The 12510-nt window shown below is 34.8% G+C and overlaps 1 protein-coding gene across 5 annotated transcripts in view; it reads left to right on the top strand.

The window, feature by feature from the left end:
- The window catches only part of LOC127856624 (uncharacterized), a 76423-nt gene extending 64531 nt beyond the window's left edge, over positions 1-11892 (top strand). For all 5 annotated transcript variants that reach the window (XM_052392944.1, XM_052392935.1, XM_052392949.1 and 2 more), the window contains 5 exons: positions 73-251; positions 2599-2748; positions 3424-3705; positions 4077-4349; positions 4916-11892. In XM_052392944.1, the coding sequence (XP_052248904.1) occupies positions 73-251; positions 2599-2748; positions 3424-3705; positions 4077-4349; positions 4916-5089 (1058 nt within the window). In that variant the 3' untranslated portion in view covers positions 5090-11892. The remainder of the gene's footprint in view (positions 1-72; positions 252-2598; positions 2749-3423; positions 3706-4076; positions 4350-4915) is intronic.
- Positions 11893-12510: the final 618 nt, after the last annotated feature.

The following is a 12510-nucleotide window of genomic DNA, read 5'->3' as shown; positions in this document are numbered from 1 at the left end:
TGTTTCTGACAAACACATCTCTTGTTATAAATGAAATAGTGAGACATTAAAGCATTCACATAATTTCCCCAGTGATGAACAACGCAGTAACCTCAGATTTAAATGGAGGGGTCCAGGGGGAGAGGCTGAGTGATGTGGATGACACGGCCAGTGAGACAACCCCCAGCGACAGTGACACGTACAGCACCGCCCCCTTGGCCAGTGTCTCCATCACAAATAGTGACCCAATCAATACAGGCACAGGAAATCTGGTGAGTCTGGCCCAAGAACTGCAAACATTAAGAAATACTCCACTTAATTTCAACCATAGAAATTAAAGCTTATGTGTTGATTGCTCATTGATCATCATGTCGAATAATTCGATATCTCGATATAAAAATTTGTCCAGAGTCCCAATTTTACATGTATTTACTGTGGTTTATCTCGAAGTGCGAATAACTGTCCCAGTGTCAGCTAAGGTGAGAAATTTTTCTTTGATACTTCACCGTCCTGCTTCGCCCGGCTGCTCTCGATACTGTGCGGCAGATAATTGATCCATTAATTGAATCAATGACCACACGTGTGTAATGTCGTTAGCCATTAACACTTGAGTAAGGCCTGTCACTTTATAACCCGTGGGTTTATTTTATCCTGTACTAATAATCGATTGAACTTTGCATTTCAAACTACACAATGTACATGTACAGTTCAGTATTCCGGAACGTGATTTACGCATGTTCAGATGAAAAACCCTCGTCTTGATTGGACGTCCATTGCATCATAACTTTAAATAGCCAGATGTTTACTCGACAGTTTAGAAAATGATAACCGCATGTGTTCATGCAATTCAGTAACACTTAAAACGTCATTTTAAGCATTTAAATAGCAAATTTAATCGCGCATCGTAAAAATAGTATATATCAGGTAATAGATAGGTCAGTAGAGAGTATTATGCCACATATTTACGGCTTTAGTTAGACCACTTAGCAGGTATATAGATGTTAAAAACAAGGTAAATTTTCGTCTCATTTTGTCTTTGAAAACGCCTAATCGGATATCTCAAACTCTCGTTATCTCGATATTTTTATGTCCCCCACTATAGTAGTGGGGGACATATTGTTTTTGCCCTGTTTGTTGGTGTGTTGGTCTGTCTGTCTGTCTGTTTGCGCCAACTTTAACATTTTGCAATAACTTTTGCTATATTGAAGATAGCAACTTCATATTTGGCATGCATGTGTATCTCATGAAGCTGCACATTTTGAGTGGTGAAAGGTCAAGGTCATCCTTCAAGGTCAGAGGTCAAATATATGTGGCCAAAATCGCTCATTTTATGAATACTTTTGCAATATTGAAGATAGCAACTTGATATTTGGCATGCATGTGTATCTCATGGAGCTGCACATTTTGAGTGGTGATAGGTCAAGGTCAAGGTCATCCTTCAAGGTCAGAGGTCAATTATATGTGGCCAAAATCGCTCATTTTATGAATACTTTTGCAATTTTGAAGAAAGCAACTTGATATTTGGCATGCATGTGCATCTCATGGAGCTGCTCATTTTGAGTGGTGAAAGGTCAAGGTCATCCTTCAAGGTCAGAGGTCAAATATATGTGGCCCAAATCGCTTATTTTATGAATACTTTTGCAATATTGAAGATAGCAACTTGATATTTGGCATGCATGTGTATCTCATGGAGCTGCACATTTTGAGTGGTGAAAGGTCAAGGTCAAGGTCATCCTTCACAAGGTCAAGGTCATCTTACAATGTCAAACATCATATAGGGGGACATTGGTGTTTCACAAACACATCTTGTTTCTCCTTCCCACCGACTTCGAGATAACGAGAGTGGACTGTACTGCATTCTAAAAGCAGAAATGTAAACAATAGATAATTCTGATTGGCGTTGTCTACCAGTTACCTGTCATCCACTCAAATCAAAGAACAAAGCAGGCTTTTTTTAAATGTATACATTGTAATCTCACCTTAAACTTGTCAACAAATCATTTGACAAATCAATTTAACAGATTAATCTTGTTCACTTAACAACTTGATGACAGACAATTGTCACACATTTGTTGGGAAAAAAACTTGCCAATCTCCTAAAATAATCAGTTTAACTGGAGATTGTAAGCCATTAGAAATAGAATTAAAGTAATTGTCAATTTGTTTGCAATCAAATTCCTAGAGAAAAAATAATTTCATGGACAATTTCTCAATTACAAATCTCACTTGTAGACAGATATTCATTTATTTAAGCCAATTGTTTTTTCTGTGGACACCACGATCACTAGCAATCTTCAACAAACTAATCTGATTAATAAAATGAGAAACATGATATCCTTTCTTTTTTCTTTTGTGATAGAATTTTATGTATAAGACATGGATACAATCCACAAGGAATTTTTTTTTTGGTTTTGTATTGTAAACACGAATATTTATATTTACAATCTACCTTATTCTTGTGGTGATAATGGTGATTGCATTGATTTGTAGTATCATGTTGTTGATGATGTTGTGCTCTTCTGAAGATAATAATTGATAATATTGATTATGAGGAGACTTCATTAAGGACCTTTAAGAAATTCTCTATAGAAATGACTAACCCAGAGTTTTGAATTTCAGAAAATAGTGACCGAGAAAGTGGAAACATTAGACAAGGAATCGAAGACAAAGTTAAACGTGATTCTCAATATTTGTGACAGAGTATCAATAGAGGAATACGCAGACAGTGAATGGCGAGGGGACACTCCGAAAGCCTGCCTCATGAGACAGGTTGGTCTAACATTTGAAAGGAGCAGGGAAATAGGATTTGAATTTTACAGGCTATTTTTTGAGCTTTTAAAGAAAGAATATACCATTTTAACATCAAACATTTTATTTGCTGATTCTTAAGCAATGTATGAAAATAAACACATATCATCGGTATGTTAAATATAAAAAATAATTCTCTTTTTATAGTACCTAATCAAATTGTGTTTACTTAAATGAAATTAATAACGATCTAGTTTATAGAGATACAGGTAAATGTTTTCCTATTTGGCTTAGAACCCAAAACTGACCTATGTGTTATATGAAAAAATCTTATACTTGTTTTTAATACATGAATGAATTGTTGACTGTTCAAACTAAAAGATGTGTTCAGCTCTTAATTTTGTAGATGATCCGGTACCACTTCTTTTTAACTTTTATTCTTGTATATTTATCATTAATGTTTTTTGTGCTGAATAAAACTAATAAGTTGCATTCACTTGCTTTAAACATAGATATTCTTTTACTAATTCAGTTTTGTAATGCATGCATATTAATAAGTTAATACTAAATATAAAAATCATGTATTAAAATTAAAATTGCATCAAAATTAAAATTGCACTGCAAGTTTAATGCAAAATCTATGCATGTGTTTCAACTTTAATGGAACAAAATCTATTGTTCTTGTTTGTTATGCAGGCTTATAGAGCTATTCCCAACCATTGCCGGTCCTGTCATCTACGTCGGATCAGGGGAGACAACTATTGCGGTGTTAGAAGTGCTGTTGTTCAGACTTTGATCAGTGGATTACCTCCCTTGAACACTTGGTCTTCCAGAGATGATGCTATGCAAGCGCTTGCCTCGGCCTACAATTACAAATCTTCAGGTCTTCGTCAATGGACATTTGCTAAACGCAGGGATTTTACAACACAAAATCAGCTTGAATTGATGAACAAGTGTCTGAACACGTACTATGCAAAGGTGTGTTAAAAAGGCTTCATAAAGTATGCAAAGCTTTAAGCAGTTCCAAGAATGTTTTTGTTTATAGGAATTTGAATGTCTGAAATTCAATTGTGGCAATGCAAAGTTTACAAAATGAAGTGATTTTGTTCATATAATCATTGAAAACTTTATAAAATATTATATTTTGTGTTTTAAAGCAATAAGAACGTTTTTATGCATAAGATATGTTGAATGAATGCACCTATTCCAATACTTAGTAAAATATTTATGTTATAAAAATCACAAATTTTACTTGTTGTAATAACTTGAATAAAATCTGAAATTCTAAACTTGAAAGATTGAACCATATTATGTTATGTACATTTCACATTGTACATGGACTGTTTCAGATTGAACAGATGAAAGAACATTCCAGCAATGCAGACAAGGAACAATCCTTGGTGGACTCTCTGAACTCTGACCCTGACTGTGACCTTGACCTTATGGAAGGAGTCAAACTGCTGATGGCACTGAGTGCACTACGTCTCCATGGTGATATGGAGCAGGGCAGGAATGTGCCTGTGTTTGCATGGCTGCTGTTTGCGAGGGACACCTCGGAGAGTGTGGCAGCATTCATTAAAAACCATCTTAATAGTGTCGGCAATTCTGGTGGACTGGAACAGGTAATCAAATGTAATTGCTTGTATCACTAACACTCACAGTTTTTCATTTGCTTTGTTATTTAAATGTTTTGTTTGTTTAATTATTCACCTGCACTAGAAGTGCGTGGGATTATTAAATATTGGCTGATAAAGTTAAGTAAGTAAAATATATGGACAAACAAAATCATATAAATATATATTTAAATTACCACAAAAAGAATTGTGTGTTTCCTGAGTTGAAATGACTCGTGAAGGAAATAAAAAAAAACAATACATCCAAGCAATAGTCATTGTACTGCCAATGGAACCATACCAAATGTTGATGAATAACATGAACATCTCTGGCAAGTTATTGAGCTACAACTAATCCATGCCATCTTGGGTCAATCTCCAGCAAAGTCTATGGACAGAACAAAGATAGTTTAGAGAAGACCCCACTATTTCAATAAAGTTGTATACTTCTGAATGGCTATTTCAGTTGTTTATCCTATTGCAACAAAATGTTTAAATGTAAATTTCTGTTGATTGTTGCAGTTATAAAATACCCTGTGATTTTGTAGTACATTTTGTTCTCTTACATTATTCAGGTGGAAATGTGCCTGTTAGGTTACAGCCTGGGTGTCCGTATTAGAGTTCTCCGCCTGAGTCAGTTTAACGAGGAAGATTTTGTAGCCTACTACCCTGAGGACGGCACTGACTCTTGGCCTGTTGTCACTTTGTTAGCAGAAGATGATAGGCACTACAATATTCCTGTGTTGTGATAATAGCAAATATACCTGTTATCTGTTTATTAAACTGATGTTAGTTGTGATATAAATATATGATGGTTTGGGAGTTTATCCCTTGTAATTGGCGTTTTCTGCATGTTTTTGGAATTATTGGTAGGCCAAATTACGGTCATTATTCAGTTGAGCTCATTATAAATTTTTATGTATTATTTGGTTTGCTATTTTTTCAGCAATATTCCATACAGTGCCATTTTATTGTTCTCAGCAAATCACTGGCTTAGGTATGCATAATATTTATACCCCCATTACCATTGGTAATGGGGTCTATATAGGAGTCACTTTGTCGGTCGGTAGGTCTGTCGGTCTGTCCTGACATTTCATCCGATCTTCACCAAACTTGGTCACAAGTTGTATCTTGATGATGTATAGGTCAAGTTTGAATATGGATCATGCCGGGTCAAAAACTAGGTCATGGGGTCACTTAGTGTGTTTTAAATGGAAAGTTTGTCCGGACCATAACTACGTCATCTATCGTTAGATTTTAAAATAACTTAGTACATTTGTTCACCATCATGGGACGGTGTGTCGTGTGAAAAAAGTACGTTGATATCTCCAAGGTCAAGGTCACACTTGGAGTTCAAGGGTCAAATGCTTGTCCGGGCCATAACTTTTTCATTTATTGTGAGATTTTAAATCATTTGGCCAATTTGTTCACCATCATGGGATGGTGTGTCGCGCGAAAGATCTACGTCGATATAATGAAGGTCAAGGTCACACTTTGAGTTCAAAGATTAAAAATGGCCATAAATGAGCTTGTCTGGGCAATAACTATGTCGTTCATTGTGAGATTTTAAAATCATTTGTCATATTTGTTCACCATCAGTGGATGGTGTGTAGCGCAAAAGAATTACGTCGATATTTCCAAGGTCAAGGTCACACTTTGAGTTCAAAGGTCAAAAATGGCCATGAATGAGCTTGTCCGGGCCATAACTATGTCGTTCATTATGAAATTTAAAAATCATTTGGCATATTTGTTCACCCACATTGGACGGTGTGTCGCGCGAAAGAATTACGTTGATAATTCCAAGGTCAAGGTCACACTGAGCTCAAAGGTCAAAATGGCCATAAATGAGTTTGTGGGGGCCATTACTATTTTGTTCATTGTGAAATTTTAAAATCATTTGGCACATTTGTTCACTATTATTGGACGGTGTGTCCCGCAAAAGAATTACGCCAATATCTGCAATGTCATGGTCACACTGTGAGTTTAAAGGCCAAAAATGGCCATAAATGATCTTGTCTGGGCCATTACTATGTCATTTATTGTGAGATTTTTAAAATACCTGGTTCATTTGTTCACAATCATTGAGCGATGAGTCATGCGAAAGAATTATGTCGATAACTCCAAGGTCTAGGTCACACTTGGAATTCAAAACTAAAAAAGTGGCCATAAATTTGGATGGCATGTCATGCGAAAGAATTCAAGAGTTCAAAGGTTAAAATGGCCATAAATGATAATGGCATTATAATTCTTAAAAATAGCCATAAATTTGATTCTCTTGTTTTGTGAAGACAGCATGCAAAATAGTCTGTGTCAATGCGGCACGTGGGGGTATATGTCACGTCTGTGACAAAGCTCTAGTTTAGATTCTGTTTTATTTTATTGTGTTCTATCTCAAACTTTACATACATGTATTAATTAAAGCCTCAAACCAAAATCTAAACATAAGAATTTTGTTAAATATATGACACAAAATGTAATTAACATAATACAAATTCATTTTTTGTCCATGTATCCAAACTTAGGATTCAGTAAGCTACCATTAAATCTCAGGAGCGCATAGACCAAACGGTGTGTCTCTTCTTTTTGTACATGTATATCAGTTTGTTCGAGGAAATTAGTGCTAATCCCCTTGTGTAGCAGGGGCAATAAAACACATCTGCACGTTTTTATTGCGGGGAAGTGTACTGGGGGCCCTTTCATGTGAGAAAAATTTGCAGTAGGCCCATTATATAAAAAATCATAACTCCACAGCCAGCCCCAGGGGTGTTATGAACATACATGTATTATTAAATATATTGTATCACTAACCTCGTGGTCTTCATTACCCCAATTATGGTAGATATTGAGTGGATGGAACCAAACCTAGAAAACCCAGTCCTTTCCTAAACTTATTTCGAGTCATGAGGGTTTAGAATGGCCAAGGTACTCTTGCTGACATCTGCTGGCACCACTGTTTATATTTTGAATGTAAATTCAAAGTCAAATGAAAAGACTTTTGTATTCCGTTTTGTTTTTCTAACTTTAAGTAGTGTCTGTTTACCAACAACCGCGTTATTTTGTACATATTTGCACTTAAAAAACTTAACATGTTGGCAATGTCAAATTCTTTATCATGTTTTCAAAAAAAAATTAGACTGCATATTGATACTTTTGTAATAATTTAAAATGTTACAAAACAACCATGTGCTGTGTAGTGCAAAAATGGGTCTTATGCAATATGCATTTGTGAAGACAGACAAACAGAAAGACAGACATTTCATTCAAGACTTACATACTCAAAACACATACATTTACAAAGAATGTCAACATGATAAGATATCCTCATTTCGGTATTGAGTCAAATAAAAAAGAAACAACAACAGTAAGGAAAAAGGTGATAAATTAACATAAATGACAAAACCATTTCTATAGGTTAGATGAGCAAATATTTAATATACATTTAAATTTGCAAAATATATGTATATAGACATGGTTAACAATTGTTTAATAGATACACTCATTATTTGCTTAAAATTTTTAGAAAAATAGTTAGTTTTTTTTTTTGGTGGAGCCGGGATAGTAGTTTGGCTGGCTGATATAAATCTATGCAAGGTCACATGTTGTCATTAATTGAGATCATGGTGTCTGGTAATTTGCTGGCCGCATATGGCATCAGACCCAATTTTGCGTTACATTTCGTCATAGCTTCCCAGCAATATCAACTTTTCTTAAAAAGAAATAGACTTTGCTACACAAGATCACAGTATGGCAATGTCATCTCACTATAAGGTGCCTTATGACATTGTGCCCCTTTCTTTACATCATGTCCATGGCTGGTTTTTATTCCCTGAATGACACAGGAAAGGATTCAAAATAAAAGTACTATCTTGTTATCTTCTTTTCCATAAAAAAGAAGATATAGAAAACACATTTTTGTCAAATGATGAACATTATTTGTGTAGTTCTTTTCCAGTCTAGGTTGTGGTTCTATCTTGTTCTGGTTCAGATTTTTTTCTGACTTAATTCTTGCCTTTCGATAGTTTTGTCATCCTCTTTATTGATTTGTATTTTAATTAATTTTTTTTTTGGTTTATTGTGTATATTGTATACTTGACATGAATTCTTTATTCCATATTTCCCAAAACTACTCTAATTTTCTGAGGCTTTAAATGCAATAAAACAAAAAAGCGGTTTATGAAGTTATCTCTTAAATACAAATCATTTTAATTTAAGTCCAGCATTTGATTATTGAGTGATGATAGAACTGTTCTTTTGCTTCAAGATTAGGTCAGAAATTATCGGTGGATGCACCATGAGAACTCCATAAATAAGCTATTAAAGTTATTGTTTGTTCTTTCGTTGCAAGAATAGCCATGAAAGACCTGCATATTTATTATCATTGTTTAAAGCACTGTACATAAATAGAACATTTAACAATTTTGGGATCATTTATACTTGTTGTTATTTCTTAAATTAAAGAGGAAATATAATAATCAATATAATATGTATTAATACATTTGTAATGTCACTGTTCAAACATTATTAATTGTATTTGTATATGTGTTCTTTGAAGGAATTTTTCTGTTTGAACAGACTTCTTGTGTTATTTATTTTTAGCTCACCTGAGCACAACGTGCTCATGGTGAGCTTTTGTGATCGCTTTTTGTCCGTCGTCCGTGAGGCCACATTTATTGTCCAATCTTCATGAAATTTGGTCAGAAGATTGGTTTCAATGATATCTTGGATGAGTTGGAAAATGGTTATGTTTGCTTGAAAAACATGGCTGCCATTAGGGGCAGGGCATTTTTCCTTATATGGCTATAGTAAAATATTGTTAACATTCTAGAGGCCACATTTATTGTCTGATCTTCATAAAACTTGGTAAAAAGATTCATCCCAATAATATCTTGGATGAGTTCGAAAATGATGCCGGTTGATTGAAAAACATGGCCGCCAGGGGGCGGGGCATTTTTCCTTATATGGCTATAGTAAAACCTTGTTAACACTCTAGGGTCCACATTTATTTTCCAATCTTCATGAAACTTGCTCAGAAGATTTGTCCCACTGATATCCTGGATGAGTTCAAAAATGGTAACCTTTGCTTGAAAAACATGGATGCCAAGGGGCGGGGCATTTTTCCTTATATGGCTATATATGGCTAAAGTAAAATCTTGTTAACACTCTAGAGGCCACATTTATTGTCCAATCTTCATGAAACTTTGTCAGAAGATTCATCCCAACAATATATTGGATGAGTTCGAAAATGATGCCGGTTGGTTTAAAAACATGGCCGCCAGGGGCGGGGCATTTTCCTTATATGGCTATATTTAGTAAAACCTTGTTAACACTCTAGAAACCATATTTATTGTCCAATCTTGATGAAATATGGTCAGAAGATTTGTCTTAGTAATATCTTGGATGAGTTCAAAAATGGTTACGTTTGCTTTAAAATCATGGCCGCCAAGGGGCGGGGCATTTTTCCTTATATGGCTATATAAGGCTATAGTAAAATCTTGTTAACACTCTACAGGCCACATTTATAGACCGATCTTCATGAAACTCGGTCAGAAGACTCATCCCAATAATATCTTAGACAAGTTTAAAAAATGATGCCGGTTGGTTGAAAAACATGGCCACCACGGGGGCGGGGCTTTTTTCCTTATATGGGTACATGTATAGTAAAATCTTGCTAACACTCTAGAGGTCAAATTAATTTTCTGATCATCATGAAACTTGGTCAGAAGATTTGTCCCAATGATATCTTGGATGAGTACAACAATGGTTTTGGTTGCTTAAAAAACATGGCCATCAGGGGCAGGGCATTTTTCCTTATATGGCTATAGTAAAACCTTGTTAACACTCTAGAGGCCACATTTATTGTCCAATCTTCATGAAATTTTGTTAGAAGATTGGTCTCAATGATATCTTGGATGAGTTCGAAAAAAATTATGTTTGCTTGAAGAAAATGGCTTCCAAGGGGCAGGGCATTTTTCCTTATATGGCTATAATAAAATCTTGTTTTGTATGTCTATAATTGTTTATAGTGAAACATTGTGAATATTTTTTTAAGTTCAATTTGAATGACACTTGCTGAGGGCAAATGCTGTTATCATATATTGATATAGTTTACTCAATTAGTTTTAATAATATTATCTTCAAACATGGTGACAATCTTTTTGAGCATAATATTTTTTGCTCATGGTGAACTTTTGTGATCACCTTTTATCAATTTTCTGTCTTCCGTTGTGCGTCATGAATAATTGCCTTGTAAACACTGTAGCGGCCACATATATTGTCAGATGTTCATGAAACTTTGTCAGAAGATTTGTCCCAATGTTATCTTGGATGAGTTCAAAACTGGTTCAGGTCTGTTGAAAAACATGGCCGCCAGCGGGCCATTTGTTGTTCATTCTTCATGAAACTTAGTTAGAACATTTGTTCCATTGATATCTTGGGCTGCAAAAACCAGGTCATTTCTTTTATCTCAGGTGAGCGACTTTGGGCCTTTCAGGCCCTCTTGTTTTGTTATGTCTTAATTGGTTTGTCTGCAATTAGTTTGTATTTATTCATTTGTTATGAATGTATATTTATTGGTTAGGTCAAATGTCTTTTTAAGTAATTGTCCTATTTGAACCATTTTTATTATTCATTAATTCAAATGAAATCTAAAACTATAAATTGGATTTTCAAATCAATGTCAGTGATAAGTGATTTGTGTGGAATGTAGATGAAGAGCCCATCTTTTTATTTTTTGGTGGGGGGGGGCGTTATATAGTATATGTTTTTTGTGTCTGTCTGCATTCTTTTATTTGTAGCATACACGCTATTCCTTTTCATATTTTCATAACCTTAATGTTCATTTACAAAATATGTTATTTTTATTCAATGCTGTTATCTAATTACTCATGCCATATGAATCTTATTTTATTGAACAGAAGTCTGTTAATATTTGCTTAACAAAGTAGTTTGAAATTTACTGACAATGCTGTAAGAGATTAAAGGGGTTTGCATAACATATAGCAATTTACATGACTAAGAAATTATATGAACCGTGCTCTGTGAAAAGGGGGTTCAATGCATCTTGTCAAGTGTCGTCCCAGTTAAGCCTATGCAGTCTGCAAAGGCTTATCATGGATTACACCTTTCGCTTTTATGATATTTTTCATTTCAAGAAAGTCTCATCTACGCACTTGCATTAAACCCCCTATTCACAGAACACAGCTCATATCCAAAATACATGTCATTGGGTTTTGTGCAGCTATCTTGCCTAGTGTGAAGTATTTGCAGTCAGGTATAACTATCTTATGATGATGGGAATTCATATTCATATGTTGCTTTTGCCTTCATTTATAGGAATAGTGGTTGGCATTGGCCTCCTACAGTCAGACTTATTAAGTTCATAGATGTTAGACATATATATCATGTATGAGCTATGTGTTTATTAAGCCAGGTTAATTTGTTATGAATAAAAAAGAAGAAAACTGCAAAAAGAAGAAAACTGTCAAATATTATTGATTACAAACGTATCATATAACTTCCAAAATGTTTGAGTCAATAAATTCCATAACTCAGAGCAATATTTGCTTACTCAGATATTTCGACTATATCACATAGTCTTCATCAGCGATGTGCTGGTCAGTTGAGTGAGTAATGTGACGTAGGATGGTCACATGACACTAGGAGGGAATTGTACACAGGCGGAAGTTCCAGCTCCTCGTCTCGGTTAAGCGATGGTCTTCGTTGTTTGATGTTAATTGCCTCTTTGACCTGCCGTTTTATGTTTACAATCCAATGCATTTGTCATCGTCAACCGTTTGGAATGTCAATAAGGCGTTGAGTGAGTTTTTAGCATGTTTCTTTCAATTTTATTAATCTAAAAATGTCTGCCCCCATCGTCATGAAATGACATGTGTTCGAGTTTTGATATTTCTAGATATGCAATTTTCTTTTTACTATTTAAGCGTAACTTGCCCCCATAAATGTTGATATTATTAAAAAGTTATATAATTTTCCGCAGAAATACGTTGAATAAACATCATTCAGATTTTTGAAAATAATGTCTATTTTTATGCCCCCCTTCGAAGAAGAGGGGGTATATTGCTTTGCACATGTTGGTCTGTCGGTCCGTCCACCAGGTGGTTTCCTGATGATAACTCAAGAACGCTTGGGCCTAGGATCATAAAACTTCATA

Source organism: Dreissena polymorpha, chromosome 1 (assembly GCF_020536995.1).
Source record: "Dreissena polymorpha isolate Duluth1 chromosome 1, UMN_Dpol_1.0, whole genome shotgun sequence".
Taxonomy (NCBI): Eukaryota; Metazoa; Mollusca; class Bivalvia; order Myida; family Dreissenidae; genus Dreissena; species Dreissena polymorpha.
This window is presented reverse-complemented; position numbering and strand designations above follow the sequence as displayed.